This window comes from Stereum hirsutum (assembly GCF_000264905.1).
Source record: "Stereum hirsutum FP-91666 SS1 unplaced genomic scaffold STEHIscaffold_2, whole genome shotgun sequence".
Lineage (NCBI taxonomy): Eukaryota > Fungi > Basidiomycota > Agaricomycetes > Russulales > Stereaceae > Stereum > Stereum hirsutum.
In genome coordinates this window covers 474,756-502,582 of record NW_006763132.1, presented here as the reverse complement: position 1 = coordinate 502,582, position 27,827 = coordinate 474,756, and the positions used below count along the sequence as shown (strand labels likewise).

General features: G+C 52.5%; 7 protein-coding genes across 7 annotated transcripts; 4 read left to right on the top strand and 3 right to left on the bottom strand.

Moving 5' to 3' along the window:
* Positions 1 to 125: 125 nt before the first annotated feature.
* DyP2 (DyP-type peroxidase) lies at positions 126 to 1,998 on the bottom strand (the record flags this gene model as incomplete). Its single annotated transcript, XM_007300284.1, has 7 exons — positions 126 to 370; positions 434 to 769; positions 831 to 970; positions 1,028 to 1,183; positions 1,257 to 1,561; positions 1,630 to 1,867; positions 1,937 to 1,998. 7 exons carry the CDS (start codon positions 1,996 to 1,998, stop codon positions 126 to 128), a joined length of 1,482 nt encoding a protein of 493 aa, XP_007300346.1.
* A 2,303-nt stretch (positions 1,999 to 4,301) lies between these two features.
* On the bottom strand, positions 4,302 to 6,203 carry STEHIDRAFT_152404 (uncharacterized protein; the record flags this gene model as incomplete). The annotated part of the gene is made up of 2 exons (XM_007299556.1): positions 4,302 to 4,434; positions 4,720 to 6,203. 2 exons carry the CDS (start codon positions 6,201 to 6,203, stop codon positions 4,302 to 4,304), a joined length of 1,617 nt encoding a protein of 538 aa, XP_007299618.1.
* Positions 6,204 to 6,657: 454 nt separating this feature from the next.
* Positions 6,658 to 10,328, top strand: STEHIDRAFT_152403 (uncharacterized protein; the record flags this gene model as incomplete). The annotated part of the gene is made up of 3 exons (XM_007299555.1): positions 6,658 to 6,789; positions 6,974 to 9,352; positions 9,465 to 10,328. 3 exons carry the CDS (start codon positions 6,658 to 6,660, stop codon positions 10,326 to 10,328), a joined length of 3,375 nt encoding a protein of 1,124 aa, XP_007299617.1.
* A 1,228-nt stretch (positions 10,329 to 11,556) lies between these two features.
* STEHIDRAFT_107452 (uncharacterized protein) lies at positions 11,557 to 12,880 on the top strand (the record flags this gene model as incomplete). Its single annotated transcript, XM_007299554.1, has 3 exons — positions 11,557 to 12,073; positions 12,123 to 12,493; positions 12,548 to 12,880. The coding sequence occupies 3 exons, from the start codon at positions 11,557 to 11,559 to the stop codon at positions 12,878 to 12,880; spliced, it is 1,221 nt and encodes a 406-aa protein (XP_007299616.1).
* A 5,460-nt stretch (positions 12,881 to 18,340) lies between these two features.
* Positions 18,341 to 19,490, top strand: STEHIDRAFT_24613 (aldehyde reductase II; the record flags this gene model as incomplete). The annotated part of the gene is made up of 3 exons (XM_007299152.1): positions 18,341 to 18,572; positions 18,632 to 19,129; positions 19,207 to 19,490. Coding segments are annotated over 3 exons (1,014 nt in total), but the record flags the coding sequence as incomplete, so codon positions are not given.
* A 435-nt stretch (positions 19,491 to 19,925) lies between these two features.
* On the top strand, positions 19,926 to 24,236 carry STEHIDRAFT_90532 (uncharacterized protein). Its single transcript, XM_007299435.1, has 10 exons — positions 19,926 to 20,069; positions 20,310 to 21,147; positions 21,203 to 21,422; positions 21,492 to 21,764; positions 21,824 to 21,870; positions 21,925 to 22,043; positions 22,103 to 22,472; positions 22,524 to 22,976; positions 23,102 to 23,240; positions 23,476 to 24,236. Exons 2-10 carry the CDS (start codon positions 20,576 to 20,578, stop codon positions 23,536 to 23,538), a joined length of 2,256 nt encoding a protein of 751 aa, XP_007299497.1. The 5' UTR covers positions 19,926 to 20,069; positions 20,310 to 20,575; the 3' UTR covers positions 23,539 to 24,236.
* Positions 24,237 to 24,273: 37 nt separating this feature from the next.
* Positions 24,274 to 25,424, bottom strand: STEHIDRAFT_117979 (uncharacterized protein). The gene is made up of 4 exons (XM_007299553.1): positions 25,216 to 25,424; positions 25,090 to 25,154; positions 24,530 to 25,032; positions 24,274 to 24,435 (listed from the first exon to the last, which is right to left on the bottom strand). Exon 3 carries the CDS (start codon positions 24,997 to 24,999, stop codon positions 24,742 to 24,744), a length of 258 nt encoding a protein of 85 aa, XP_007299615.1. The 5' UTR covers positions 25,000 to 25,032; positions 25,090 to 25,154; positions 25,216 to 25,424; the 3' UTR covers positions 24,274 to 24,435; positions 24,530 to 24,741.
* Positions 25,425 to 27,827: the final 2,403 nt, after the last annotated feature.

Below are 27,827 nucleotides of genomic sequence, written 5' to 3'. Positions count from 1 at the left end.
ATTTAAATTTCGTTACAGGGCATTACAGCGAACCAAAGTCCTACAATACAAGTCCCAGTCACATAAACGACCATCCAGCGACCACAAAGTCCCTTCACAACATGCACAAGTCGCACCACACACGATCACTGTCCCTGGATCTGCACGCCGAGAGCAAACGAATCGCGTATAGCGGAGATAGAAGGACTGAAGAAATACTCGCCGCCCTTTGACACAACGAACTCGATAGGGAACGTGATGTTGTTCTCTGGCGACTTTGGGTTGGCCCCTGACATCTGGCGAGCGCCAGCGTCCGTCGTTTGCCCAATGATGGGATCGAGTCCTGGAGTGACTGTCGTGCCCGGAGGGAACTTGGGTTGATTCGCCCAAGCTACACACATCGAGCACATTATCAGACCAGAATGAGATTGAGTACTAGACGCATGAGACTCACAGCTTTGAAGAAATTGGAACCCGTTCTCAATGTTGCTCTGGTAGCAAGCAAAGATGAGACCCCTATCGTTAATCGTCTTTCCTTCCTCCCTCTCCCGTTCCGTCACCTCCGGCCCAAACTGCACGCCACGTCTGATAATACGGTTCTTCGCGATAGAGTTCCCACCTTGACCGAAGTCTTCGAGACTAGCACGAGGATTGGTCTTCCGGGTGTGTGCGGCGAACGGGCAGCGTGTTTGCGAGTTGAGCTCGCCCTGGTAGCGGAAGTTGTTGTTTCTCAAGGGGTCTGACCCAAGGGCGGGGTCGTCCATGAGCGGCGTGATGTCAATGGGAGCCCCTAGAAGGTGCATGTACGGTCAGAAAGAAGTGCAGATTACAATACGAGAGCACAGACTTACCGCTCTTCCAGCGACCGACCATCCGAGCACCCAGCAACTCACTCCCCTTCTCTCGAGGCAAACCAGGGAGATCGATTGGGTTCTCATCCAAAAATTTGTCGAACTCGGGCACCAACTGTGAAAGGTAACGAAGGGCGAGGCTATGAAAGGAATTAGCCCATATATTGAATCGTGCGATGTCTGTAAAGATGACTTACAAGCTACCGTCGACGGCCCACTCCGGACGCTTGTTGGCCTTGTCAACGTCCCGACCCAGGAGCATGACACCCTGAGGGATCGTCTCTTGACCAGGATTCGGTTTAGTGTCGAAGCCTTCGACGGCAGGCTGTGAAATCCCATCGAGGAAACCGAAACTGAGAGTTCAACATGGACAGTCAGTCAGTGACGCACATCCGTGATCGTAAGACGCAGAAGGAAGAAGCTTACTGCTCATGACCCTTCTCCTTCCCAGGCCTCACATCGCCAACAACCTCCAACACAATCTTGATACTGGAATGATGGCTACCAACACGGAAAATCTGCTCGACGTCTCGGAGCATGGCCTTCACGGAGGCGTGGCTCGGACCAGAAAGTAAAATGACTCCGTGGACGGGGTGTCTGAAAGCGTTCAACCAGTCCGAGGGGACGAAATTTCCATGGGCATCCGTCGAGCCTTTGTCCCCGAGGTTCTCCGCATCGCTGAGCTGACCATCCGTAAACGCTTTGTCACCAATGTCGTCCGTAATGCCCATCTACAACGGGAACCCACCAGTTTAGTAAAGAGACGAAGTGGCTTGTTCATTAACAAAGTGAGACGTACGGTGACTAGGCCGGTATGCGAGAACGCGATGTTGACGCCGACGATGTCGTCGAGCAACGGAGGCGCGTGCCCATGTTCGGCCGCTTTCTTCTTGTTATCCGCGATAGACTTCCGGTGCTTCAAGACCTGCTCTGTGGACGTGATGACCGGTACGAGGTCGGAGAGGGCGATCCGGAAGTCGTTGGCGTCGGTGATTTGGAAGAAGACGTAGGTCTGCGTCTTCTTGGGCAAGCCCGACCTAGAGTAGGTACACGACTGAAGCGTCAGATGGGAGATATCTAGGTGAACGGAAGATGAATGGACGTACAGGATATCGCCTTGGATGTCCGTGAGGTCTAACGATGCACGTGGGATCGTGGTCGAAGACATTATGATAGTATGAGTATATTGCGAAGTTATCAGCAATAAAGTGAAAGTAAATACGCACCTACCGCCCAACACCTCTTTATATACACAACTCGCTCCTCGTCACCGCGATCTTGGCGTAGTCGTACATTCTTACGAGTTCCGAAGCAATTTAAAGGACAGCCTCCAGTGACAGACAGGCACCACGGTCTTTCGCCATCCAAGCCTCCCCATGGAGTATATCGAAGAGAAATGACTGTCGAACGCCGTTCAAATGCGGTCACGATGGATGCTTCGAACGGTATATACATGCACAGATAAGGCATGAAGCGATGGTATGTTGCTGATGCCCAGGATGTGGCTGGATTGATATGGAGGATGACAGCCGCTGGACTGAATTGTCGAAGGCTTGGGGAATTTAGTCTTGTATAAGTTGATGCAGTCGATTCGGGGACGTAAGGGGGCCGATGGTTTCATCGAGGTACCTTATCGTTGAGGCAGTGAGGTATATAAACTCATTCGTGGAACAGAGCGTGTTGTGTTCGCAGACGTTGCAGACTAGGAGGAAGGTCAGTTATAAGTTGAGTGACTTCGTTACTGGTGAACTTGAAGAGGCGAGGCACGAGCAACACACCTCGAAAATAGACACATCATTCCAACATTCCAAGTAGCTCGCACTCTCGACTCATCAATTCACCTAGGCCTGGCCTAGGACAAGAGTTAGGTAGCGAGAACTTCTAAGTTTGTGAGCGCCAAATGCGACTTGGACTGCGCTGAAGACTCGATACATCGGATCTTGGAAGTCCGTTTAGTCGAGTTGCCTGCGCTAGGCGTTCTGTCAATTCACCGCCCATGCTGGGCAGGATAAAGCGGGGGAGGGAAGAAGGGTATGCACGCCGTGGTTGGAAAGTGTCAGTAGTATTCGTACGTGGCAAACAAGACGGTGAAGCCACCCCGTCCAACATTCGACGGACACGTCGGTTCCTCTGTCGAAAAGACATATAGCAGAAGCTCCGATCAACAACTGCGATTGCGGATTGTCCACCCCTTCGTAGGTTCAGAAATCAACCTACCAAAAGAAACAGAAAACATTCCAACAAGCACCGCCCACGTCCGCCACAATTCCTAGATGAAATACTTACCTATTCTGTATTCTGAGGTCTGCGATCTCGAGCCGATACAATACTTATATCTCGAAAGGGAGAAAGACTAGCGAAGGGCGGCGTCTGTACAGTATATGCGGGCGGCGGCGATGTTGAGGACAAGGCGCTGGTTGAATTAGGAAACCTCTTGCCTCGTGATGTGCGTATCAATGTCCGTTCGACTACGCCATCATACATCATGCTTCGCGCATGCTCGGTTCCGGAGGCATCATTGCTACGACTCGAAGACACAGAGACGACTCATACACTGACAAACAACAAGAGTCATCAACAAGAGCACACCAAAACAACACCCATCGACTCGGACGACGGTGTAACAGTGTACAAGTGCAATGAGTACATCCACAACCAGGTATAGAACGGAATACAGAGCGATTCGTAGGCATGCAAAGTCCAAGATCGAGTGCAAGTCCAACTTTCGAGACTACAAAGTCCCAAGAATAACGAGTCCCGAGAATATAAAGTGCCAGTAATAACGAGTCCCGAGAATAACGAGTCTCAAGGATACAAAGTCCCAAGGACAACAAGTCCCACGAATACAAAGTCCCATGAAAACGGAGAATAAAGTACAACAACAAGTCACGTCACGTCACTCCCACTCCCACTCCCACTCGACACGGCAATCCGAGAACATTCGAAAGCGGAGGCAGTACTCCCGAGCATGATGACAATAAGAATAGGACCGTGATGACAATAAGAGTAGGACCACAGAGCACAGACAGAGGCAGAGGCAGCAAGAAGGAGCAAGACACGGACACGGACACGGACATACAGATGCAGAGATGCGTCTGTGGCCATTGGGGAGAATAGGAACACAGCGATATGGGCACAGTGCGAGGCGAGGCGAGGCGATCAGAATAACAATAGGACCACAGACACAGAGAGACGAAGACAGAGACAGCAAGAAGGAGACGGAGAGAAGGAGACAGAGGCAGAGGCAGCAAGAACGACCAAGAACGACCAAGAAACACCTCCACGAACACAACACAAACCCACAATCCATCCACAACCCATCCACACACACATCCACCCAGAACGGGGACCAGTCGAACCGCGCCCCTCAAACCTTTAAACTTTCAACCCGCCCGCCGCCCACCGCACACCGCGCCCCTCAAACCTTCAAACCTCATTACCGTCCACCACCTCAGACCCGCCCCGAACGCCTTACACCTTGAACCCACCCCGATCACGCACGATCCCCTCCTTAACCGTCTGATACTCGTTCGCGCGTTCGGCAAGGAGGGCGCGGCGGTCGTCGAGGTCTTGGGAGATGGATTGATAGGAGGTTACTGTTGCGCTGTGGGAGGGAAGGTGGAGCGGTGAAAGCGGGGGGAGAGGGAGAGGGAAAAGGGGGAGAGGGAAAGGGCGAAAGGGAGAGGGAAAGGTCAATAAAGTCGATATATGCGCGCGGAGAAAGAAAACACGCACACCATATCTTCCTTCCACTACCGCCACAACACACCCATCCATTCATCCATCCATCCACACATACCACACAAACACATCAGTTCAACCAACCAAACGAATGCCAATACCAACACCAACACGCACGAAAAAGAAAGAGAAAAAAGCCCTCACCGACTTAACAACCCTCTCAAACTTGCCTACCAGCTCGTCGCCCGCCCTATCCCACTCCTCCAACCCCAGCCTATGTCCCTGTCCTTGTCCCTGTCCCTGCCCCTCGTCATGGTTGTCGTTGTCGTTGTCGTGATCGTTGTCGTGATCCCGCGTCCATCGAGCCTGATACCCCTCGAACGCCCGCGCATACCCTTCTATCTCTCCTTCGTCCAGATCGACGTCTAGACCGATTATGGCTTCGAAGAATGCTGTGCGTGCTGTTTGTGCTTGGTCTGTACTTTCGTTGTGGTTTGGATGTTGAGCTTGAGCTGAATGTTGAACTGGATGTTGGCCTTGAACTGGATGTTGACCATGAGAGGAGTGCCGCTGATAAGCGACGACAGAGGGCGGGCGCATCACGAGCACAGGCGTCTGACGATCACCGACACCGACTGAACCGCGTCTCGATGCAATCCCCTGCTCCTGCTCCTGCTGCTGTGCCTGCTGTCCCACCAAAAACTCCGCACCACCACTCTCACGACCTTCCTCCTCCTCCTCTAGGTCGTATCTAAACCTCTTCCCCTGCCTATCTTCACCATACCCATCCATTCCCACCTCCCCGTTCATATCTTCGCCATCCACATCCACATCCACATACGCGGCTCTCTTCCTATTCCTATTCCTAGTCCCAGTCCCAGTCCCAGTCGAAGGGGTCGATATATGCGCAGTGGACGAGGCATAGCCGCTATCGTCGGGGTCCGGATCAAGCCCGTCAGAGTCGAGGGAATGCGAGAAAGGATTCTGTTCGCGGCGTTGAGGTTGTGGTTGGTGTTGTTGGTGTTGGTGTTGAAGCCTGGAGTGATTATCGGTGGATGTGGATATATGCGTATGCGTATCATCTTGTGCAGACGCAGCATTCGCCGTAGCAAGGGAAGCAGAAGCAGTAGTCGCAGCACCACCAACAGCAGCACCAACAGCAGTCGTAGCAGTAGTCGCAGCGTTTAAATTCGTGGCATAAAACCCAGGCGGAAACGGAAGTGCCGGAGTCTTGAACGCCATATCCAGATCCATATCACCTATAGACGCAGCGGAGACATAGGGAGACAACGGACGGGGAGCGACGAGTTCGCCTGCTCCTCCTCCTCCTCCTCCTCCTGCTGATGATGATGATGATGCGGAGAGAGAAGCTCTGTGGCGGAGAGGGATGGCGGACTGAGGTTGCGGTGGTGCGTTCGCGGCGTTGTGCGGGACGCGTTGGGCACCACCATGGCCAGTGGATTTACGCATTTGTTTGTTGGCTTTGAGGCCAGTTAGGTTCAGAGGATGCATCGTTTTCGTAACGTCTTGGCCTCCTTCGCCATTAGAGTAAGAGCTGGGTTGAGCAGGAGGAAGAGCAGAGGAGTGCGTCAGTCTGGAGCGAGCACTGGTAGAGGGTAGGGATTGATCGGGGTTCGTAGCGCGTGAGGAGGGGCGAGATGGCGTGGGCGTGAAAGGTTGGCGAGCGCTCATCGTTAGACACAGTGAGCAGGTCGTCGTCGTCGTCGTGCTGAAGGAAGGAAAGACGCGACGAGACGGGAGGCGCGCTTGTTAGGGGCGAAAATTCGCATCACGTGAGCGCTACGGTTGATGGAGCGGTTCAGAACTTTGCGTTATCGCCTTTCGCTTTCGTCGAGTTTCGACTCTCAGGCGTTCCTTCTCTCCGCATATTTCCCTCCTTCCTCCTCTCCGAACGCTGTCCCATCCCCCCGACAGTTGCTTTCCTCAGGTGCGTAATTTTCATTCATTTTTTCTATGGATTTATAGCCTAAATGAACCGAGCTAACCCGATGTTGAACTTCAACCTTGGCCTCGGAACAGATCTTGCTTTTACTTTCACGTTCATTCACGAGACATACCCGATACGACCCGCCCACATCTCCTACGAATCTTCTTAAAAACACTACATCGTCCATAGTCCTGAACGATGGCACAAGAATCACAAGAACTGCCGCCATGGATGACCCTCGTCTCCTCCGTTCTCACGGACTCGAACGGTGAACCGACTGCGACTTCGTTCACCACTCTTCAGCTACCCTTGACATATTACGGGCCTTCGGTGAGTGCTCTGTTTGATTCACTGGCTGGTTCGTCTGGGGCTGCGACATGTCTTGCCTTGGGGGCATCGTGCGTTCGATGTCCTGCGAAGTGCTGGAGAAGGTTCATCGTGTGCCCAGGCTGTCATGACGATGCATTCCTGTCTACTGCTGAAGCACGCATACTGACCTCTCGGTGCTCTCCAGATACCGCTCGGAACGGGATGGATATACGGCGGCTCTACGTCTCCGGCGTCAACGTTGCCCACCGCGTCCGCTACGGTCACGCCCACGACATCTGCGATACCTTCTACCTCTGCGATACCCACATCTTCTTCTTCCAACTCTTCTCCAACCTCTTCCCCAACCTCTACCTCCTCTACCACCACCACCACCTCCGCACCATCCTCATCCTCCTCCTCCTCCTCTTCGCTCTCACCCACCTCCACCACCACCACCACCACCTCCTCATCCTCCTCCCCATCCACAACCCCCACCGCCCAAACCTCCTCCTCCTCCACACACCACAACGCCATCCTCATCGGCGCCATAATCGGCTCCATCCTCGCCTCCATAATCCTCCTCTTCCTCCTCGTCCTCCTCTGCCGTCTCCGCCGGCGCCGCGCACTCGCCTCCTCCCTCCGCACCGATGATCCCCTCTGGATGTGGCAAGTCGTTGAGAGACCTCGTCCGGAATCTATGGCAGCAGAAGGAGTGATGAGAGAGGAAGGAGAAGGAAGGGTGCCGGGATCGCCGGGAGAGGGCGTGCCGAGGGAGAGTGGGGGGGAGAGGGATTCGTTCCTTAGACGGAGTGCGGAAGCGAGAGATGGGATGAGAGAGAGGGATACGACGGCTAGGCTCGTTGGCGGTGGTGGTGCAGCTGCTACTGCTGCTCTACTCACTGCCGCGCGCGATCGGAAATCGTCGAACGAATCCGGCTACGCGAGTCTCCACAATGCCGCGCCCGGCTCGAACAACAGTAACGGAAACAGTAATGGAAACAGCAACAGCAACAGCAACAGCACCAACCCCTCCCGGCACATAATCCCCCCCGACGTCCTCATCCGTATGTACGACTCCGACTCCTCCTCCCACGACCATGAACCCCAAGCCGACTCCCCCCTCTTACCCCCACGCACCCTCGACCCCGATAATCTCGGACCCCTAGGTCTCGCACGCCCAAAGTCGTCCGCTACCTCTCTACGCTCTGGCCGCTCCGAACGGTCCGTCACACCTGGGAATGAGCCCGAAGGCGCGACGGTACATACCGCGCGACGTGTCCGACTCGAAAGGCTGGAGAACACGCAACCCCGCGCCCTGTCACCCATCGATGATAGGGATAACTCGTCACCGGAAACTGGAGCGGGACCAAGTGCGTGGGGACGTGTGGTTGGACTGGCGGGATTATCGAAGAGGTTGAGTTGGTTGAATCGGAGTCCGTCGCCGCCACATGGTAATGGCGGCAGCTCCTCGAGACCACGCACGCCGCGATCACCTACGCGTCCGACGTCGTTTGTGGGTATCGCTAATAATCATAATACGAGACCTACGTCGTTTGCGGGTCGGGGCCTCGCGGATCGGGATTTGGAGAGCGGGAGGGCTTTGCTGGAGAGTGGGAGTGGCAGTGACGGTGGGAGTGGGAGGGCTGGTGGGTTGTTAAGAGCGGAGATGGGGTACAGATTAGGAGAGGGCTCGCGACCGATTTCCACCGTCAGCAGCGGGAATAAGAGCGGTGGGAGCGGTAATGGAGGGGGTGGATCGACGGTATATCATTCCGCGTCCTCAAGACCTGATTCCAACACACCCTCTACTTCGGTACCACCCGTCCCAGCCAACACTCAGAACACGCAAACATCCGCGGGCTCGAAACCTTCCATGGGAGGACGGAGCGGTTCCTCGACGGGTAATACAGTCTTCCACGACGCGTATTCGAGGCCGGGGACGCCTTATTATACGCCTGCGCCGAATACACCGATTAGTCCTGCGCCGGTGGTGGTTTCGAGTGTTGGGTCGAGGGGGACGCAGGCTACGCAGCTCTCGACGAGGGATCAGCAGCGACCGGAGGGGGATCCGCCGGCTTATGATCCTTATCCTACTCCTGGTGCTGGTGCTGGTGCTGGTACTGGGCAAGGCCAACGCCCGCCTACGGTCTACGTCACGCCGACGACGGAGTTCCCGCCTGGCACTGATATTCTCGATATGCCCGCTCCGCGACCTGAACCGCCTTTCACTTCTGCATCCTCTTCTGCGGCTGGCCATTCCACGTCTGCTGCTGGCCATGCCTCCTACTCTGCAACTGCGGCCGGTCGTTCCACCTCTACTTCCGGTCCAGGTCGTCCCACTTCGTTGCCGCCGCCGGGTTTACCTGTTCCGCAGGTGTGGAAAGACGCGGCGTCTTCGGGGGCGGAGAATAGTGGAGGGTCGAGTAGGGAGAGCCCCGATATCGTTATTGGTGGTGTTGGCGTCGGTGGTGGAGCAGGGATTGACGTGTTGGAGGAGGCGCCGCCTGCGGCCGGGGAGGGATGGAGGACGCTTTCGAGGATGGCGGTGGATGGTCAGCAGGGGAGGAGGGCGACGTTTGGGGTTGTAAGTCATTCTCCTCCTTACAGTTGAACATTGGAAACAGGGAACTGATTTTTCTGCTCCTTTTGCTTTTCTCATCCTCTTCCCCCTCCCCCTCCCCCCTGGTGCGCTGTAGTCGCCGACGGTCATCCATCCACGAGATATCACCCAGTCCGAACACGCCTCTTTACATTCCATGCGTTCCAGCCCCCAGCTACACCTCAATCGACACTCACCATTCCGCTCCTCTGGCTCGTCGCCCTCTTCGCATCTCCAGACTAGCTCCGGCGGCACCGGTACAGGCCACTCAAGAGGCCAGACAGGATCAAGCGGTCAGACCGGATTGAGTGCCCAGACGGGATCAAGCGGTCATTCGCTCACCTATCCGCATCCCTTGAACCATTCGCCGTCGCTCGTCTCGGAGGACGGGAGGAGGTGGAGGACGTATCATAATGAGATATCGCCACCGATTTCGGCGGTGGGGAGGTCGAGTATGGTGCCAATGATTCCGAGTCCGAGACCTTCGAGTCCGAGCTCGGGCAGCAGTAATACTAATAGTGTGAGCCCGAATGCGAGTCTTGTGCGTGGTGGACCACCTCGGCCGGTGTCGACGAATCCGTTTGGGCCCCCGCGATCACGATCACCACCACCGCCAACACAGTCAGTCATACCATCGCACATGCAACAGGTGCAGAATGGGACGGTGACTTCGACGGGGACGGGGCAGACGGCGGGCACGGGCACGTCGAGTATAACGACGCATACGAGTGTCGTTGTGGATCCGGTTACGGGACAGGTGATGAGGTTGCCGAGTGTTCCGTGGACGGGAGGGCTTGGATTTGATTATGGCATTGGTGGGGGTGGTGGGAATGGGTATGGGGACGCGAATTCGTCGTTGGGAGGGAGTTGGGGGAGTCCGAGCCATTTGAGGGCGTTGAGGGAGGGTATGGGGATGGGCGGGGATGGGGATGGGGATCAGAGTGCGGGGAGTCATACGTAGGACTGAGAGGGGGTGCGCTGGTCTCGAAAATCAAAACGAAACCAGACCAGAATGTTTTGGCTATTTAACGCGTTCTTGTTAGATGTCTTTCCCGTGCACTGGTGCCCCGGCTCTCTCTCTCCCGCCCTCTCTTGGACTTCGTTCCCTCTCTTGCTCTTCATTGTCTCGTTCTCTCTTTCTTACCCTTCGTTCTCTCCCGGACTTTTGGTTGCCTCAGATCTCGACTTACGCTCACGCCTTCTTTCCTCCTTCTTTGGGTTCCACACATACCATACCCACTGTTGTCGTTTAGATATCACCTTGCTTCATATCGCCGTCCGACCGCCACCACCTCACCTTCATACTTCTTCTTCTCCTCTCAATTGATTATTACTACACTTGCGATACCTCTTTGAGTTCCGACGTGACTTTGCTCTGCTCTGCTCCTTGCTCCTTGCTTCCTGTTTCCGTACTCCTTGCTCCTTGCCCCTTCCTTCCATTCTCCCCCCACCTCCCCCAGCATTCGAGCCTTGCTTCTTGTATCCGCCCCTGCTTGTCACAGTGCTCCCCATATGAAACGACTTCTTATGATAACGAACGACCCTATCCCACCATGGACTCTGTGCTTGATGCGCTACTTTTTTCTTGGTTTTTCGATTTGATTGATTTGATTCGTTGACGATCGCTCATACACATACATACGTGTATACATGATATGCCTGGATGCTTCGTGTATACAGATGCGTACATACGTGATATACATTGATATCGATCGGTTTCTTGCATGGATGGTGAGACTTAGAGTGGAAGTGTCAATGGATGTCTGAGTTGTGTCCGGTCAGTCAGTCGGAAACCCACTCCTAAAAGATCGACGAAACCAACCCGTTCCGCTCTACGGCTGCTCCGGTTTCTCTTGCGGTGGACCATCTCTCGCCTCTCGACCTTACAGGTATTTGTCTACTATACCCCACGACCACCTGCATTATGATGCGCTCGAGATATCTCCCCCATCTAACCCTCTGCACGCGACGATTCTTCCGGACTCGCAGTTCTACGAAGGAGGAACACGCACGCCCTGTCAACGTGATGCAAACAGAAGACGTGAATGCCGACCGTTTCTTCTCGTATACATCTGGTCGGTGGATTCACAATGAAAAACACCAACTTTCTCTTCGTTATCGTCGCTTCAACGTAGATGCCTTGAAAGAGGTGGTGGCGCGCGCAGGGGGGGGGAAAGATCGTTCTCGAGATGGAAAAGTTAGCAGAGGGGGCGCACAACAAAGTCTTCCATTGCAAGCTTGACAATGGTCTCGAGGTGATCGCACGCATTCCGACGGTCGTCGCTGGGCCCGGTCGTCTCGTCACCGCGAGCGAGGTTGCTACCATCGATTTTGTTCGCTCCCAGCTTGGAATACCTGTCCCTCGTGTCCTCGCATGGTGTGCAGACGCGTCGACCACACCGGTCCAGGCAGAGTACATTGTGATGGAAAAGGCGGATGGAATCGAACTCGGCAAGGTTTGGGACAACATGTCCTCGAGCACGAAGGACGCTGTCGTCAGAGAATGGGTAGACATCGAGGCACGTATGCTGACTCCCATCTCAGGGGGTTATGGTAGCGTCTTCTACCGCGGTGACATCGATCAGACGCTCTCCCGGAATATACTTGTGGACGGCACTGAGCGAGATCGCTTTGTGATAGGACCTAGCGTCTCTATGTCATTCTGGGAGGAAGAGAGGCGGGACATGAATCTTGATCGCGGACCCTGTAAGTCCGTCGCTTTCGTAAAATGACCGACACTGAACGTCTATCACAGGGGGAGATGCGCTATCAAGTCTGAAGGCCGAATCCCTTCGCGAGCGTGCTTGGATCGAAAAATATGCGATTCCCAATCCAAACCCGGGCCCTTTCGAGCCACCTGTGAACGTCCAGCACCCGCCGTCACACCTCTCCCTACTCTCTCGGTATGAATCCATACTTCCCTACCTCCATCCTCCCACCCGTGACATGTCGCGTGCAACTCTGTGGCACACCGATGTACATTTTGCCAACATATTCATCTCACCGGAGGACCTGGCCAACGGAAAGGTCACGATCACAGCTGTCATAGATTGGCAGCATACCTCCTTGCGGCCTCTCTACCTACAGGCTCGCACCCCTCGCTTCATTCGTTACTACACCCCTCTGGTACGTCCTGACGGCCAGAAATATATCTCGCCACACAATAACTTTGAATAACAGGACGCGTCCGACCTTGATAGCGAGCTGGCGAATCGTCATGAACTGTACGCGGCGACCTGCGCCTCACGAAGTCCAGACTATCACCGTGCGCTCTCTTTCGACACAAGGGACCTCATCATACCACCGGTCCAATTTGCCGGTCGCATTTGGTCCGGGGGATTTGTGCCTCTGCGCGAGTCCCTTACCGCACATCCTCGGACGCTTGCCACTCAGCAGCGTCTGCAGCATGTGTTTCCCTTTCGGTCGCCGAAAACTCGATTGGACACTTCAGACCGACGTGCCCCACATCAGGAAAACCGAATTTATTGCTTAGCGTTAGAGCGGGCTACTTAGCCTAGGTAGCGTGCCGCAGCTCTGGGCAGCCCTAAGTATCGCTGCTTAGAACCACTTATCAATCCTGCTTGCTACTTAGGACTGCATATTGATCCTGCCAACCTGCATAGCCTGCTTAGCCATCCGGTTGGCTCCTTATTTTATATACTCCGGATCTACCCTAGGCTCTCATATCATAGCCACTCATATTCGGCCCGCCTCGGAGCAAAGACATTGGTGTGGCATAGCTTTAAGCTTGCCAGAGTCGACCCGGCAGGGTGACGAGCAGTGAGCTGTTTCTAGACAGCATCTGAAGATGGTTTACTCTACAGAATCAAGTGAGCAGTCCTATACTATGTTTATACACTCCCCAAACGACGAGACATGCATCAATTTGACCGTTAGCAGTCGTTTGCGTGTTCTGAGTTCAGTGTGGCAAACGCTGACTTATGACGTCATGAAACCTGAATGTTCCCGAATATTCGGTGAGCCACCGCCACACAATTACACATCTCTATATAAAGCCTTCATTTCGTCAGCTGGGTCCTTTCAGACTCTTTCGTTCTCAACCTCCATCATCTGCTCTTCACTTACTCTTCACGATGCGCAAGTGCCGTTCTTACCTCCGTCAACGCTGATAAATCTCGAGGATGAAAGCACGAGAAAGGCTTCGACTGTACAGGTGTGTCCCCTTCTCAGCATTTACTGGCTCATTTCCGCCACGCTAAGCAACATATGTTGTTTGTATGACGATAGGCATTTCTCTTGTCTTGTGTGTACTTACATTTTCACCTCTATGTGTATCATCGCAGCCGCCTGCATAGTGAGAGAGAATGTCTAAGGTGAGCACTGAGCAGTCATCTCGAGGAATTCCTATCGCTTCCTGTGTGTGCGAAGTACTGCCACCTCTCAAAGAGAGAGCCATGGCCCAGCGATTTTTGGGTCTGTGTTCTTACCATATTGACCATCACCTTTCCCTCATACATTCATTTCAGGTCATGCTCTAGTGGTTGTGTCTGGCTTGTGTGGGAGCACGAAGGATTGCACGAAGCAGTAGTCTAGGCAAGGTCATAGATACAGGCTTGCATTGGTAGTTTTATTCCATCACTTTGTACCCTTCAATTACAATGAGAACCACTTTTTCCGAATCATCTACTGAATCTCCAGCATCAAGAAGGAGGAATCCTACTGGAAGAATCCAACTAATTTTGGGATGATGTAACTGGCAGCACATTGAGTACTGGAGAATGCTGATCTCTACTTATCTCTATGATAGGGGTAACAGACGTGCAACCCCAAGCCTAAACAGAGTTGCTTAGGAATATGGTAGGCTGGCCGGTCGCTAAGTAGGCCTACCGTATCCGGCTGTCTCCCTAAGGAGCCTAACCCGAGGGGGGGTTGTGTCACGACCGGGCGATACGGGTGTAAGGCTACCCCACGGCTCAAGACGAAACGAAGAGGGAGAGGATCGAAAAAGGGGAAGAGAAATAATGAGTATATTGAAAGGCCCAGGAATAGACGATCCAGAAAACTGGAGAAATACATGATGGGACAGCCCAGTATTTATACAGTTCCAATACCACTAGTTTAGTAAGTAGAACGAAATGTAAAGTCGAATATTGGAAGGGTAGGTCAAAGGAGAAGACAAATGAAATGTACACTAAGGATGAGCACTTCAAGAAACACTGAGAGACGCGTGTATCGTACTCGTAGCATGCAAAGAGAGGTAGCCAAAACGAATCGAGAAAACGAGACACAAGGAACGAGCTAATGGACAGGAAGAATAGATGTAGAGGACAATGGGTACAGAGACACGAACTTAAACAATTATCCTTGACCTCTCAGGCACAGATAAAACCGAGACACAACGTCGACGACCACTTCAAGCCAATAGCTAACCCTCCATAACGAATCGTCGGTGTTTGAGCGACTACCGATCGTGCAACACGAGCTGGAGTCTTATCTGATGGCCCTGGCTTGAGTTGGGTGGAGAACGTCTTGTCGTAAATTGAGGAGTGGTTCAATCGCTGAGATTTTTGGATAGATAGAAAGCCAGCGATTGATAGTACAGCCTAGGATTTTATTTGGAGTCGAACGTCCCAGTGTAGCGACTTGTAGCTTCGCCCGAAGGTGTGTGGAAATGTCGCGCGTCGGAGTTCGAACTGTTCTACAGGAACCGGTAGCTCGGTGCCGGCTTCCGTAGTGCAATCGGATGGCTTGCGTGGCTCAGATAAAATCGTAGAAACTCTCCGAAAATTACAATGGTCTCCTTGGCATGTATTGGTCCATGCGGGTACTCATTCCCTCGTGTGTTGATAGGGGAAATGTCACAGGAGACATTTCGCGCGGTCTGAGACTTAAGAATTTGGACGCGACGCGCGAGGGCGGGAGTTGCCGGGTAGATCTCACGGACGCTCTGTGCGGGTTCGACGGGATTGAGAGGACGAAATAAAATAGGATAAATGCCGGGGAAAATGTGAGCGTGTCATGGGACCCACTTGAAGGTTTGTAGGTGGTGGCGAGAGTAATATGGTAGAGATAATAGAGGGAAAATGAATTAAATATGGGAAAAAAGGCGTGTCATAGACAGCGGTCATGACAGGTTGTGTATGGGCCTAAGCACCATAAGTAGGGTATGTAGTCGTGCTTACACTTCTATTTTTTTCCTGATGCAACGAATGCCATCGATCTACAATGCGAAGAATTGATGCAGGATCGCATAGGTGTTCTAGAGGACGGCTGGGTCCCTGTCGAGGAATATGATGATGCAGTGGCACGGAATGAGGAGTGCAAGAAAGAGTTCATGGAAAGTATGCCGCCCGGTAAGGATAGGGATGATTTCATGCGTGTATGGCCGTACCGTGATGTAGCCTAGTACTTAGTCGTGCGCTTCCGACTCTCTACACCGTCAATAGTAGAGTAATCGATATCGAACCAGTAAAGTCAAAGATTTGCACTACTGTAATATTTGCACTTCTGGGTCAGTCGGAATAGTAGAAGGGAGACTGGTTCGAGGGGGGAGAGCATTTATATGTCCAGTCAACGAGAATCGTGGTGAACCCTAAAGGCCTAACCACTTACTACCCTGAATCTAGGTTTCCTTCGTCCTCAAACGCACACGTGACACAACACCTTCCATAGCTTCGTCGCTATCAATCAGCAATTCAAATGATTAGATACCTCTCTTCCTCTGAAAGCAGGTCAGTTAATTGGGCTCCTTCGTATGGCGTTCACTACACGAGATGCACACAGTGATCTCGGACACTTACCTTCTCTGCTCTTGTCGTTCGAAAATAATCGCGGTGCATAGTTCTGAATCGCCCGGCGAGCCACGGGGGACATACCGTGCTAGGTATGCCGGCCCGACTTCTCTGCCGCTGTTGCCAAAGCCTTCCCTCCCAGGGTGAAGAAGCTTTCGACCATACCACTGTGAGACCGGCCCGGGGTGAAGTTCACCTTCCACCCCGGCATTTTCACCTTTCAACTGTCCGATATGGTGAATATGGCCAGGGTAAAAAACAGAGTGATATTAGACACTCTTACTTCACCTTCGACAAAGGTGAATTTACCTCCGTTCTCAATTCACCCTGGGACGAAAATTCACCATATTTCCAGCACCGGTTACGGCCGGGCGGTTGTTGTCGACGCGTCGTGTTCGCTTCGTCGACTTCAACCTCGACCTCCTTCCCTCCTCAACACGAGCCTCTGCTACGAGCGCTGCGTCTCACTCTCTCTGATCAGCGGCTGTCTGATTCAGTAGCCTTCGTAAATATGTAGCCCCATTCTCGACCCCGTCACCGGTGAATCGGAGACGTCATACAAAGGAGGCCGTGGTGCGTCGTCTATTATCTCTGTGACCTGTCCTGTTCTCGTGGCAGATGTCATGTTTGCTTGTAGAGAAATATATGAAAGAGTCGGGGCTTCAGCTACAATACCTTTGGTGTCCGTTCTGAGATCAGAATGGATGCCAGAGTCGAAGTCCCGATCCTTCCACATATGCCCTATACAGCAGCATTGATACTTCGCCTCCTGTGATATTTTCCGCATCATACACTGACCAACTCTGCTAGGTGCCATCTCAAGCAGTACCACCAGCACTCATTATGCCTGAAATCTCTGCATGCCATCACTTGGCAGTACTCAACCTTCGGATGTAAATCTCGTCGTCATGCTCAATTGTTCGTGTCCATCCCCATCTCTCTTCCCAACAAGTACCGGTGGAAAGGCCTCTCGCTCTGTGCTAGCACGACGATATCGCCGTCTGCCGGTACTTTTCCATACTACGCCTCTCGACAGTTTCCTCCATGTTCACAACATCTCACAGCTACTGATCTATTGTCATTTCATCGACCGCCACCACCTCACCTTCATATTTCTTCTTCACCTCTCATCAATTGATTATTACTACACTTGCGATACCTCTTTGAGTTCCGACGTGACTTTGCTCTGTTCTGCTCCTTGCTCCTTGCTTCCTGTTTCCGTACTCCTTGCTCCTTGCCCCTTCCTTCCATTCTCCCCCCACCTCCCCCAGCATTCGAGCCTTGCTTCTTGTATCCGCCCCTGCTTGTCACAGTGCTCCCCATATGAAACGACTTCTTATGATAACGAACGACCCTATCCCACCATGGACTCTGTGCTTGATGCGCTACTTTTTTCCTGGTTTTTCGATTTGATTGATTTGATTCGTTGACGATCGCTCATACACATACATACGTGTATACATGATATGCCTGGATGCTTCGTGTATACAGATGCGTACATACGTGATATGGCTTGTGATATACAATTGATAGATTTCTTGCATGGATGGTGAGCGTGGGAGTGTCAAGGGGTATCTGCCAGGCCGTGTGCGGTCAGTGTGGTTTTCATTCTTTTTCTGTTGCTGTTCTGGTGTTCTGGCACCCATTTGGACAAGTTCGAGGCCGATGGGAGCTTGTGGATGGAGAGTGAGAGTGAGAGTACTGGATATCTGGGTTGTGTCCGGTCAGTGCAGTTTTCATTCTTTTTCTATCGTTGCTCTGTTGTTCTGGCACACATTTGGACAAGTTCGAGGCCGATGGGAGCTTGCCGAAGTTTTTGGCGTCTCTGAATCGTGAGTTCTCCGTTGTCTGTGTTCTTTTGTTTCCCATGCTCAGTATTGTCTTACCACAGCGCAGAATCCGATGAGTTCATATGCGTGTAATCCCTCGTAGGCCACTTGATCACAGTCGGGGCTTTGGAGAACCCTTGAAGATTGCAGTCTACGATTCACGCACCGCTCCTTGAAACCGTCCCCATGCGATGCCGACTTGTCAAAGCTAGGGGTCAGAGGTCCAGAAGTTCGAAGAATCGAAGAATCGAACTTTATTTCTCTTCTCACATGATGTTCAGCTTCAGACACCATATTTAATAACCGCGACCGACCTCCGAGTCTCTCGAGGTTTCTCCGCTTCTTCCTCTCATTCTACACAAACACACCACGTCGACGCCATGTCGCCGAGCGCCATCCCACCCGAGTCTACTGTCCTCATCACAGGCGTAAATGGCTACCTTGCTTCGCACGTCGCGGACCAGCACCTCGCTCTAGGCTACAAAGTCCGTGGAACGGTTCGCGACGCTGTCAGATGCAGTTGGGTGAAGGATCTGTTCGATGCGAAATACAACCGGGGAAAGTTCGAACTCATCGTCGTTCCCGATTTTACCGTCGAGGGAGCCTTCGATGAGGCCGTGGAAGGTACGTATTACTCCCCACCAACTATGACCGTGAAGTCGATGTTGATACTTAACCACAAGGTGTTTCTGGAGTCGCCCACATCGCCTCCGATCTCTCCTTTGATACCGATCCAGAGAAGGTCATCACGCCCTCCGTCCGCTCGACCCAAAACCTCCTCAACGCTGCATCTCGACAACCTTCCGTGAAACGATTCGTCTACACCTCGAGCGCTATAGCGACCGTATACCCATACGGCGACCCCGAAGTCATCACAAAAGAAACATGGAACGAAAAAGCTAAAGACGAAGCATGGGCCCTAGAGTTCGTTGATGAGAAGCAGAGGAGGTGGGCGGTCTATGCGCAGAGCAAAGTCGAGGCGGAGAGGGCGTGTCGGAAGTTTGCCGACGAGATGAAGGAGAAGGCCAAGGGTGAGGGAGAGGGGTTCGAGTTGAGCACCGTCCTCCCTTCGTCATGTTTTGGGCCGTGGTTGCATGAGAGCCAGGACTCCCCGACGGTGAAGAATATAAAGAACTTACTCGCCGGGAAACTTGACAAAGATCAAGAGGGAATTTCACCCTGTAAGTTCTCTCATCATGATCTGCTTGTATGAAGTGCAAGTTTGACCGCCGCTGACTTCTCATCATTTATTGGCCAGACTGGTTCGTCGACGTCCGCGATACCGCCCGTCTACACGTCGCAGCTCTCATCAGCCCGTCCGTTCGTTCAGAGCGTCTGTTCGCATACTCAGAAACATACAGCTGGAATCAAATCCTTGACATATGGCGACGCGTGTATCCAGAACACCCATGGATGGAGTGCCCCGCCGATAACAGAGAAGAACGCACGGAGCTTCCGGATTGTCGAGCTCGCGCTGTGGAAATATTGAAGGAGCTGGGTAGGGAGGATTTTATTGGCTTGGAAGAATCCGTGAAGGAGAATGCTGAGTGGTTTCTTTCCCGGGCTGAAGGCGAAGAGAAGGTGGAGAGAAGGGGTTTGTGGGCTCGAGTTAAAACTATGTGGGGTAAACTCAAGGGGATTTTTGGCCCCAAATCAACTTCGTCCAACTAGACCGCTTTGCAGAGACGAGATACCATATCGTGCTTGTCCAGACATATCATTCTTCGTGTGCGGTCATTGGCAGGTCTGGCTCTGGTTTCCTTGTGTGAACGTCCGTGTCCGTATTTTTTTTACTCTGTACACCAATTTTTTTGTGGCGACCAGTCAACATTTCGGATACCGCTTCGGTGCGCCGGCAGCGCCACAGGGGCTTTAAGAAGTCGCTAGTTCCCCGTTTTTGAACTTCGCCCTCTCCCCTCACTGCTTCGCTTCGCATGCCTTCAGGCGTCCATCGTATAATTGTTTTAAGACTTTTCTGTATCACTATTATCCTAAAGCTTCCCGTCGTAATAACGACCTTCGAGTTGCGCCACTCGCCTCTGAATCATTCACTCAGCAGTGGCTCAGACAAAGACCCTTCTCTGTCCCAGAGCCTTTGGGGAAGAAGAGCTTGAGCCCTATGTAAGTCCTCAGCCTCTCGGTTTGTACTGTTGGGTACTAGTATATACAAAGTCGGAAAGTAGCTAAATCTTATCGAGGTGCATATATGCGCTCGCTGTTGATGGGTCCGGTGCATGCGATGCGCCGGCCAACACTTTCCGCAAAGTACTTGGTACCCCATAGCCAGCATCTACGATTGTCTTCGACCACTTATTGTTTGTGCTATCTTCATTATCACTCACATCTACATATTTGGTCCAGCACTTGTTTCAAGACTTTCGCCACACTTTTCTCCGCCACACCGGCCAACGCGCCGGAACGGAAGAGCGCCGATTGGATTGGGGTGGTCAGCGAGTCACAAGGCGGCTGACTTGCGCCTGAACCTGCCCCTCCACGCCGAAGCCTTGCTTTCGAGGCCCACCCAACGCAAAGTCGTTCAACAGCACTTTCGAGCTTTTTCCTCTCTCTTCGAATCTTTCTAATCTCATCTCTGAGACACTATCATTGAGTCTAGGGCTCGCCTTATCATGTCAACGCCTACACGCCCCGTCAATATCACCAGCCCTTCATTAGGTGCCCGCACACCTATTGGAGCAGGCAGCAGTCCAGCACCAGGAAACACACCATTATCCGGAACGCCAAACTTGCAAGCTCTTCGCGCGGCTTATTCTGGCACGCCACCACCAGTACACCTTCCCTCGCGTCCTCCACCACGAATCCAGGAAGGCATACCGTCCACACCTGGTTCTCAAACGGGATCGGGAGAACCTGGCTCGCAGTCTCATAGGCTCTCGGTTGGTGGGATTAGTGCGAGGAGACCTGGTCCTGCAGGAGTGTATGGGACGCCTGGGAGCGATTCCAATGTGAATGCAAGTAGCTCGGCGTTGGATATCGATGATCTGCCGGATGAGGAGAAGGCGAAGGTATTGCGCAGACATTTGGTCGCGAAAGGTGTCAGGAATGGTAATGGGAGCGAGGATGGCAGTGGCTCGGAAGGAGTATCACGGAGGCCCTCGACCGCTCAGTTGAGGCAAGCTTTGAGGAGGGAGGACACGGACGTATTCCCGGTTCCATATCATGCCCCTGGCGCAGATGTCACGTATGCACTTTCTATATCACCTCACAGGCTACTCTTTAACAAACCATTATTTTAGACATGACATCTACAAGTGGCAACGGAGACCGAGTCGTCCAAGAGCCGTTTCTTTCTCTGGGTCGACGGCGGCTGCTCCTGACCCTGCGTTCGAGCATATCCATGAACCGGGAGGGTTCAGGCGGAACTATTTGCTACTCAAGGGCAATGGTGCGGATGGTGCTGAAGGCCCGCGTATGCTGAACAACTTCATTGACTTTCTATACATCTTCGGGCACTTCGTGAGTCTTTTCATCCTAAGATTGTGGCGCCCATTTTCCAATGTCCACAATCCCTAATCGTCCTAACAGGCCGGAGAGGATCTCGAGGAAATCGAGGAGGAAGATGAAGATGAAGCGGATGACAGTGGGAGACCTTCACAAGGATCGGCAGGACCATCGCAGCCTTTTGTCGCACAAGATCCGGAAGTCTCTTTGCATATTCCATCATTAGGCGAGCTACAGAAGACGGATTCGGAGCGTACGCCTCTTCTCTCGCATCGCCAGAAGTCGAGGTCAGCATCGAGACGCAGACGGATGAGCGTCTCGCACGGTGACGCTACGGTCGGCCAAGCGATTTTGATGGTGAGCATTCTGTCGTAACCGCTTTTGAAAACGTTTGGGGATCTGACGAGAGGCGCTAGTTGTTGAAATCGTTCGTCGGAACTGGGGTGCTATTCTTGGGTAAAGCGTGAGTCCATGCCGTTCATTGTCCGTGCTACTACTGACAATGATACTTTGACAGCTTCTTGAACGGTGGTATATTGTTCTCTGTTATCACCATCTCCGTCGTCGCCCTCGTATCGCTTTACTCTTTCCTACTGCTTGTGAAGACCAAATTTGTCGTGTCCGGCAGTTTCGGTGGTACGCTCTTCTTCATTCTTCTCTTCAAGACGAGCATCCACTGACTATCTAATTTACAGATCTCGGCGGCAAGCTCTACGGACCATGGATGCGCTACCTGATCCTCAGCTCCATAGCCGTCTCCCAACTCGGCTTCGTGTCCGCTTACATCATCTTCGTCGCGGAGAATCTCCAATCATTCATCTATTCAGCAACGAAATGTGTGCATCTTATCCCAGTGTCGTACCTTATCCTCATGCAGATCGTGGTGTTCATTCCGATGTCGCTCATTCGGAATCTCGCAAAGTTGAGCACGGCAGCTCTGGTGGCGGATGTATTCATCGTTGCTGGGCTGATATACATATTTGGGAGCGAGCTGGGCATGATCAAGGAGAGGGGTATCGCCAAGGTGGAATTGTTCAACCCCAAGGATTTCGCGCTGTTCATTGGGTAAGCCTTCGTTCTCGCCACGTAGATTCCTCCTGGCTGACCTTGGAACAGAACGGCCGTGTTCTCGTTCGAGGGTATCGGTCTCGTCATTCCCATCACTGACTCAATGCGCGAACCACACAAATTCCCACCCGTCCTCTCCGGCGTGATGATCTTCCTCCTCGTCCTCTTCGGCGGCGCCGGCGCGCTCTCCTACCTCACCTTCGGCCCCGCAACCCAAACCGTCGTCCTCGTCAACCTCGACACCTCGTCCCGCCTTACCCAGGCCGTTCAGTTCCTCTACTCGCTCGCGATCATGTTGAGCGTGCCGTTGCAGCTGTTCCCCGCCGTGAGGATCATGGAGAACGGGATCTTTGGGAGTGCGATCAGCGGGAAGGTCGATGGGAAGGTGAAGTGGGAGAAGAACGGGTTTAGGTTTTTGGTCGTTATGTTTTGTACGTTCTTGAGTTGGGTGGGCGCGAACGATTTGGATAAGTTCGTGTCGTTTGTGGGGAGTTTTGCATGGTGCGTTTTTTTTTTCTCTTCTTCTCCTTTTCAGACATTCCTTCTATTGTCGCGCTCGATTTCGCTGACAGAAATTCGGTTTATGTTTCTTTGGGCTGGTGTATGGCAACACTTGATACCTACAGTGTTCCGCTCTGCTACGTCTACCCAGCGATGCTCCACTACAAGGCCTGTGCCCGCACCCGGAAACAGAAGGCGGCAGATATCGCGCTCATGGTGTTTGGCATGGTAGCCGCGGCATATACGACGGTGCAAACCGTTCTGGTGCGTTTATTTCGTCTATATTGCATCACCATCCACTTTCTCTGCTTTCCCCCTCTTCTTTGCTCGTGCTACCTTCGTCCGCCGACATTTTTGAAATCATCACTTCGCCTATCACTGGACCTTTTTCTGCCCCACACATCGATATCAATCCTTGGCTTGTCCTATGACGTGTCCTTGATCTGGGTGGAATGGAATGGGGTACTGATCATTTGCGCTTTCGTTCCCGTATTTTTAGTTGATGGCTACACCGGAAGCACCTCCACCGCCCCTTGTGTGTGGAACGCCACCTCCGCTCTGAGTTGATGGTTGAACGTCTGAAGCACGGGCTTGTGTACCTCGGGACTCAAGTTGGGATTAAGGGACGAGAATGAGGTGGTCAGAGGGTGTTGTTCATCGGAGGGGGGATGTCTATGGTGCATGATGGAGATGACCGACTCGCAGTCACAATGCGGTCTTGATCGCTGAAGGTTCGGGATGATATCTATGGCCCTGAGGATGGGTGAAGGAGGACAGTGTCTTGCGATCAGTTCGGGGATAAACGATAGAAAACCAAATAGAGGTGAGTATGTAGAGAGTAGCGTATCGTTTCTCATCGCTTTAATCTGCTCTTTGGGCTGTTGTTGCTAGTTCTTTTTTTCTCGCCTTTTGGCTTCTTGCATATGTGTCTCGGCTTTGTGCATATGTGTTCACAGTTCCGGTTCCTTGCATATGTACTATGCGCTTGCTTGCAGTAATCCGTTTCTCGCATCGATATCCTAACGTGTTCGAATACTTAGTGTGTCGGTTTCAGACTCAGTACTCAGACTCGATACTTGCATAGTTTCATCCGTTGACTACTCATCGTATATAACGCGACGCAATTCATTTGTTGGTTTGGTTTATTTAGTTCACGCGATCGTCGAGACGACTGCTATCGACAGCGCGACGATATTTCGATACGGTATTCCGATCTAGTGCTACTGGTTGGCTACTGAATCTCTAAATGCTTTTACCTCCTTTACAAGCCAAGTGGTCCTCGAAGGCAGCAATGCCTCTTTGATCGGACATCAGTCCATCAAACGTCTAGACTACTAACTCAAAGGAACCTAGGTATGTTTGTTTCGTTCTCCAATCACTCCATCATCAACTGTGGCGTTCTCTCGAATACGCAATTCGCGGCTATGCTTATCTTACGATTGGGTGGGTCTGCTCACTTCTGCTCAAGAAAAAAAAAAGACATTCACATGCATAAGTATGGTTGTTCAGAAGAAAGGGAGCTTCATCGGAGCCAAGTAATGTGGTGGACATACGGAGCAAAGTCACGATAACGCCGCCGGTCTAATGAACGGTCATTACGGGGTTCATATCGATTCTGTATAGTGCCAGCCTGAGCTGGCGTTCTTCGACTCCGAGCCTCGTCGCTCGAGACTTCCTGTCCACGAGATCGCGAGGTGGGAGGACATGATGAGTACTGAACTGTGATATCTGTCTGATTGACACGGACTCGCCGAGATATCATGCATCATGGCTCTTCGGAGTATTTTGAATTGGAACTGCACCTCCAATCTGAGGTCCTGACGGAGTTGAACCTATGGATCTCCTTGTGAGGGCTAACGATCGAAGATTCGGTGGCTGATACGATGAAGTTGGAGCAGGACTGCCATCGAAAGTGGGCGTATTGCATATGCAAAGTTCGGGAGGCGTTGACACTGGCATAATCGGGGTAAGTAAGGCGGTGAGCTACGAGTTTAAGGATACCGAGTCCGATGACATGTTTCATTCTCGCGATCGCTGACACGAGTGGGCTGGAGAGCTATGCGTATGTTTCAATTCGGCGAGCGTGCTGACGATGGAATAGTCACAGACTCACCGCGCTCGTCTGAATCGACGGTCACTTTCTCGGGTGTCTCGTCATGATTGTGATAGCGGTCAGTTCTGGAGGAGAAGTGGCGCGAAAGACTGAGTCAACTGAGGAGTGATACATTTGAACTCTTACATCTCGAGCGCTTTGTCCAGCTTTAGCTGCACCACCGGTCGTTATGCGACTCGTCGGCACACCGCTGCACACTTCAACGAAACGAGCCGGATATGTTCTAGTGTTTGAGCCGTTCAAACCAGACACGGCCACGTCTGTTCATCGCCTCCCGGCCCTCCCCCCAGAATACTCGTGCATATGCAAGAGCGGAGGCGAGCCATAGCAGGGGAGTTAGAAGTTAGATTCAAAGGTGGAGAATAGTGGTGCCAGCGAGGAGACCTACTAGCGACTCGACTAACTTTCGTGATGCATCAATACCGTATTCAAAAACACCGCTGAGATGGTGTCTCTTTTGACTGCGTATCTCTGGGAAGACGAACCTATCCGAGTCGTTTGCGGATGGATTCTGTAGATGTGGCGCGAGGTCGGTAACGCTATCAATCGCGTCTAGTAAATTAGCCAGATGCTTTCTCAGTTCATCCTCTGGAATGCAATGTGAGCCATTGATGTTTTTGATGCGCTTAGCGTGCTTGATGAGGAGTACGCGCATGTTACAAATGATGGTGGCCGGCGGAGATGCGGGGAGCGCCGGCAGACAGGGCGAACGGAAACAAGAGAGAAAAACTCGAGGTTTTATTTAGCTGCGCGGACATGAGACGTCAATGAGACATTGGTACGATGAACGTGAGTATGAGAAACGAAGCTTGCGAGGATGAATTCGGTCGCACGTATCGATACGTGGCAAGAGAAAAGAGTCCGCATTGTGAACCCTCAGGCGAATCTGCTACGGCGGCGGAGCCTGAACCGGACACGAAAGGGGAATAAGCTGGAAGAAGCGGTTTATTCCCGGTCCTGCTGTGCAATCGCTGTAACAGCATGGTCAGCGTCGACAACCACGCATTGGAGAGTCGTTGGCATGTATCCGTGGTATACAGCATCAAAGCGTTGGCATGCATATAAAGCACGGATAAGCCATGCGCCCGTATCACCGTTTCTGACCCCCCTCCCGCTAAGGCCCCTCTTCGCTGGCATCTCTGTTTGCTGGCATTCCTTACCTGGGCAACGAGTCTATCAACCTAGGGCGGCCTCTAGTTTCTGCTGTCTACTCTGATTTCGACGCGAACATCGTCTATAGTTGACTGATCTTCTATCTTATATATTATTCTCATTTATCGTCTCTAATTTAACCATGACCTCTACGACGCGTCTCGCCGACTCGTCTATGGCACTTCCTGCTCCCCACTCTTTCCTCGACACTACATCTCAAACTACTCATCGTATCAAGAGAAAACCTCCGCCAAAGATCATGTATGGCCCTCGCTACCCAGCACCAGATCTGAAGGACCCATTAGCATCTATGTCAGAGCTTCGTGACCGGCCTACTCACGCCAGCACAAACTCGAAGACCTCTCGTGACCCCGACTCTATATCCGTCAAGTCATCTTCGACATCTCTTCTCACACCTCGTTCTTCCATCTCACGAAATAAGCATCGCTCAGGCTTGGTGCTGTCGGCTTCGCCACCGGCCGCAGGTGGTGTGGCGGTCAAGGGTCAGACACCGTGGCAAGGTGACATGCTGAGACTGTCGAAGGAATACAACGAGCTTTCTAACAAATCTTTTGCGGAGAAGGTATGTCCTTCATGGCCGTTGATATACGAACAGCAGACAGCTTACCCCAACCATGTGACACAGGCTCGGAAACGTGCTTCCCAAGACTCGTATAATCCTCCTTCCTTACTGCATTCCGAGTCTCATTCCCGAAGGCGTTCACAATCAGAATTTGGTCCGCGCTCGGGTGCCTCTTCCCCAGTCGACGTCTTCACTGCCCCCCCGCCGCTTCCGCCGCTTTGCGATTATTCGCCCACTCCGCCGCTTACGCCCTCTGAAAGTCGGAGAACGTCCGTACAAGAACAATTCTTTGACGCGGTTCAATTTCCTTCGACTACAAACGACAATCATGCCGGCAGCGACTCTGACTTGTCGTCATCGAGCGCTTCCTATCCTTCCCTTTCGGGTCCATCAAGGCGTCTCAAGCGAACTGACGCCCACTTGTCTTTCTTCCCTCCGCATCATCATGAATCTCCCTTTACGTCTGTATCGAGCGCGTCCACCGCCTCTGACGAGGATGGTATGGTTTCGACATCAACTTCGTACACCGCGGCATCCATATCTCAATCAGTTTCAGTCGTTCTCACTTCTTCTCCTGAAATAATCACCCCACTAAGATCACCATCACCATCACGAATGCGCATACTTGAAGTCGATATTCCTCTCTATTCGGGTCGCTCACCCTCACCCCCTCCCATTCCTATCCCATTCACTGCTTCACCTCGCTCATCTTCACGATTGTCTCGCCAGTCCATATCTTCGTCCATCTCGATGCCTCCCTTGTTCAAGTCTCGCGCTCAGCCTCAGGCCTCTCAATCGACGCCCAATAAGCGTCGCCCAAAGTCTCACACGCAACCCGAGCGCCTTCCACTACCTCAATCGACCGCCAAAGGCTCTTCGCAGTCGAAGACCTCTTCTCGCATTGGGACTTCCTCTCTGTCCACACCTTCCTCTCCTTCTCCCCACCAGTCGGTCTTCCACAGCAAGCCTCCTACCTCTTTTCCGTTCAGGATCTCTATGCGTA

Coding starts and splice junctions, on each gene's coding strand:
- STEHIDRAFT_117979 (XM_007299553.1), bottom strand. CDS start 24,999: ATGAAACATGTCATCGGACTCGGTATCCTTAAACTCGTAGCTCACCGC.
- STEHIDRAFT_90532 (XM_007299435.1), top strand. CDS start 20,576: ATGTCAACGCCTACACGCCCCGTCAATATCACCAGCCCTTCATTAGGT. Junction 21,148..21,202: donor GCCCCTGGCGCAGATGTCAC/GTATGCACTTTC, acceptor CCATTATTTTAG/ACATGACATCTACAAGTGGC. Junction 23,241..23,475: donor CGACGGTGCAAACCGTTCTG/GTGCGTTTATTT, acceptor CCGTATTTTTAG/TTGATGGCTACACCGGAAGC.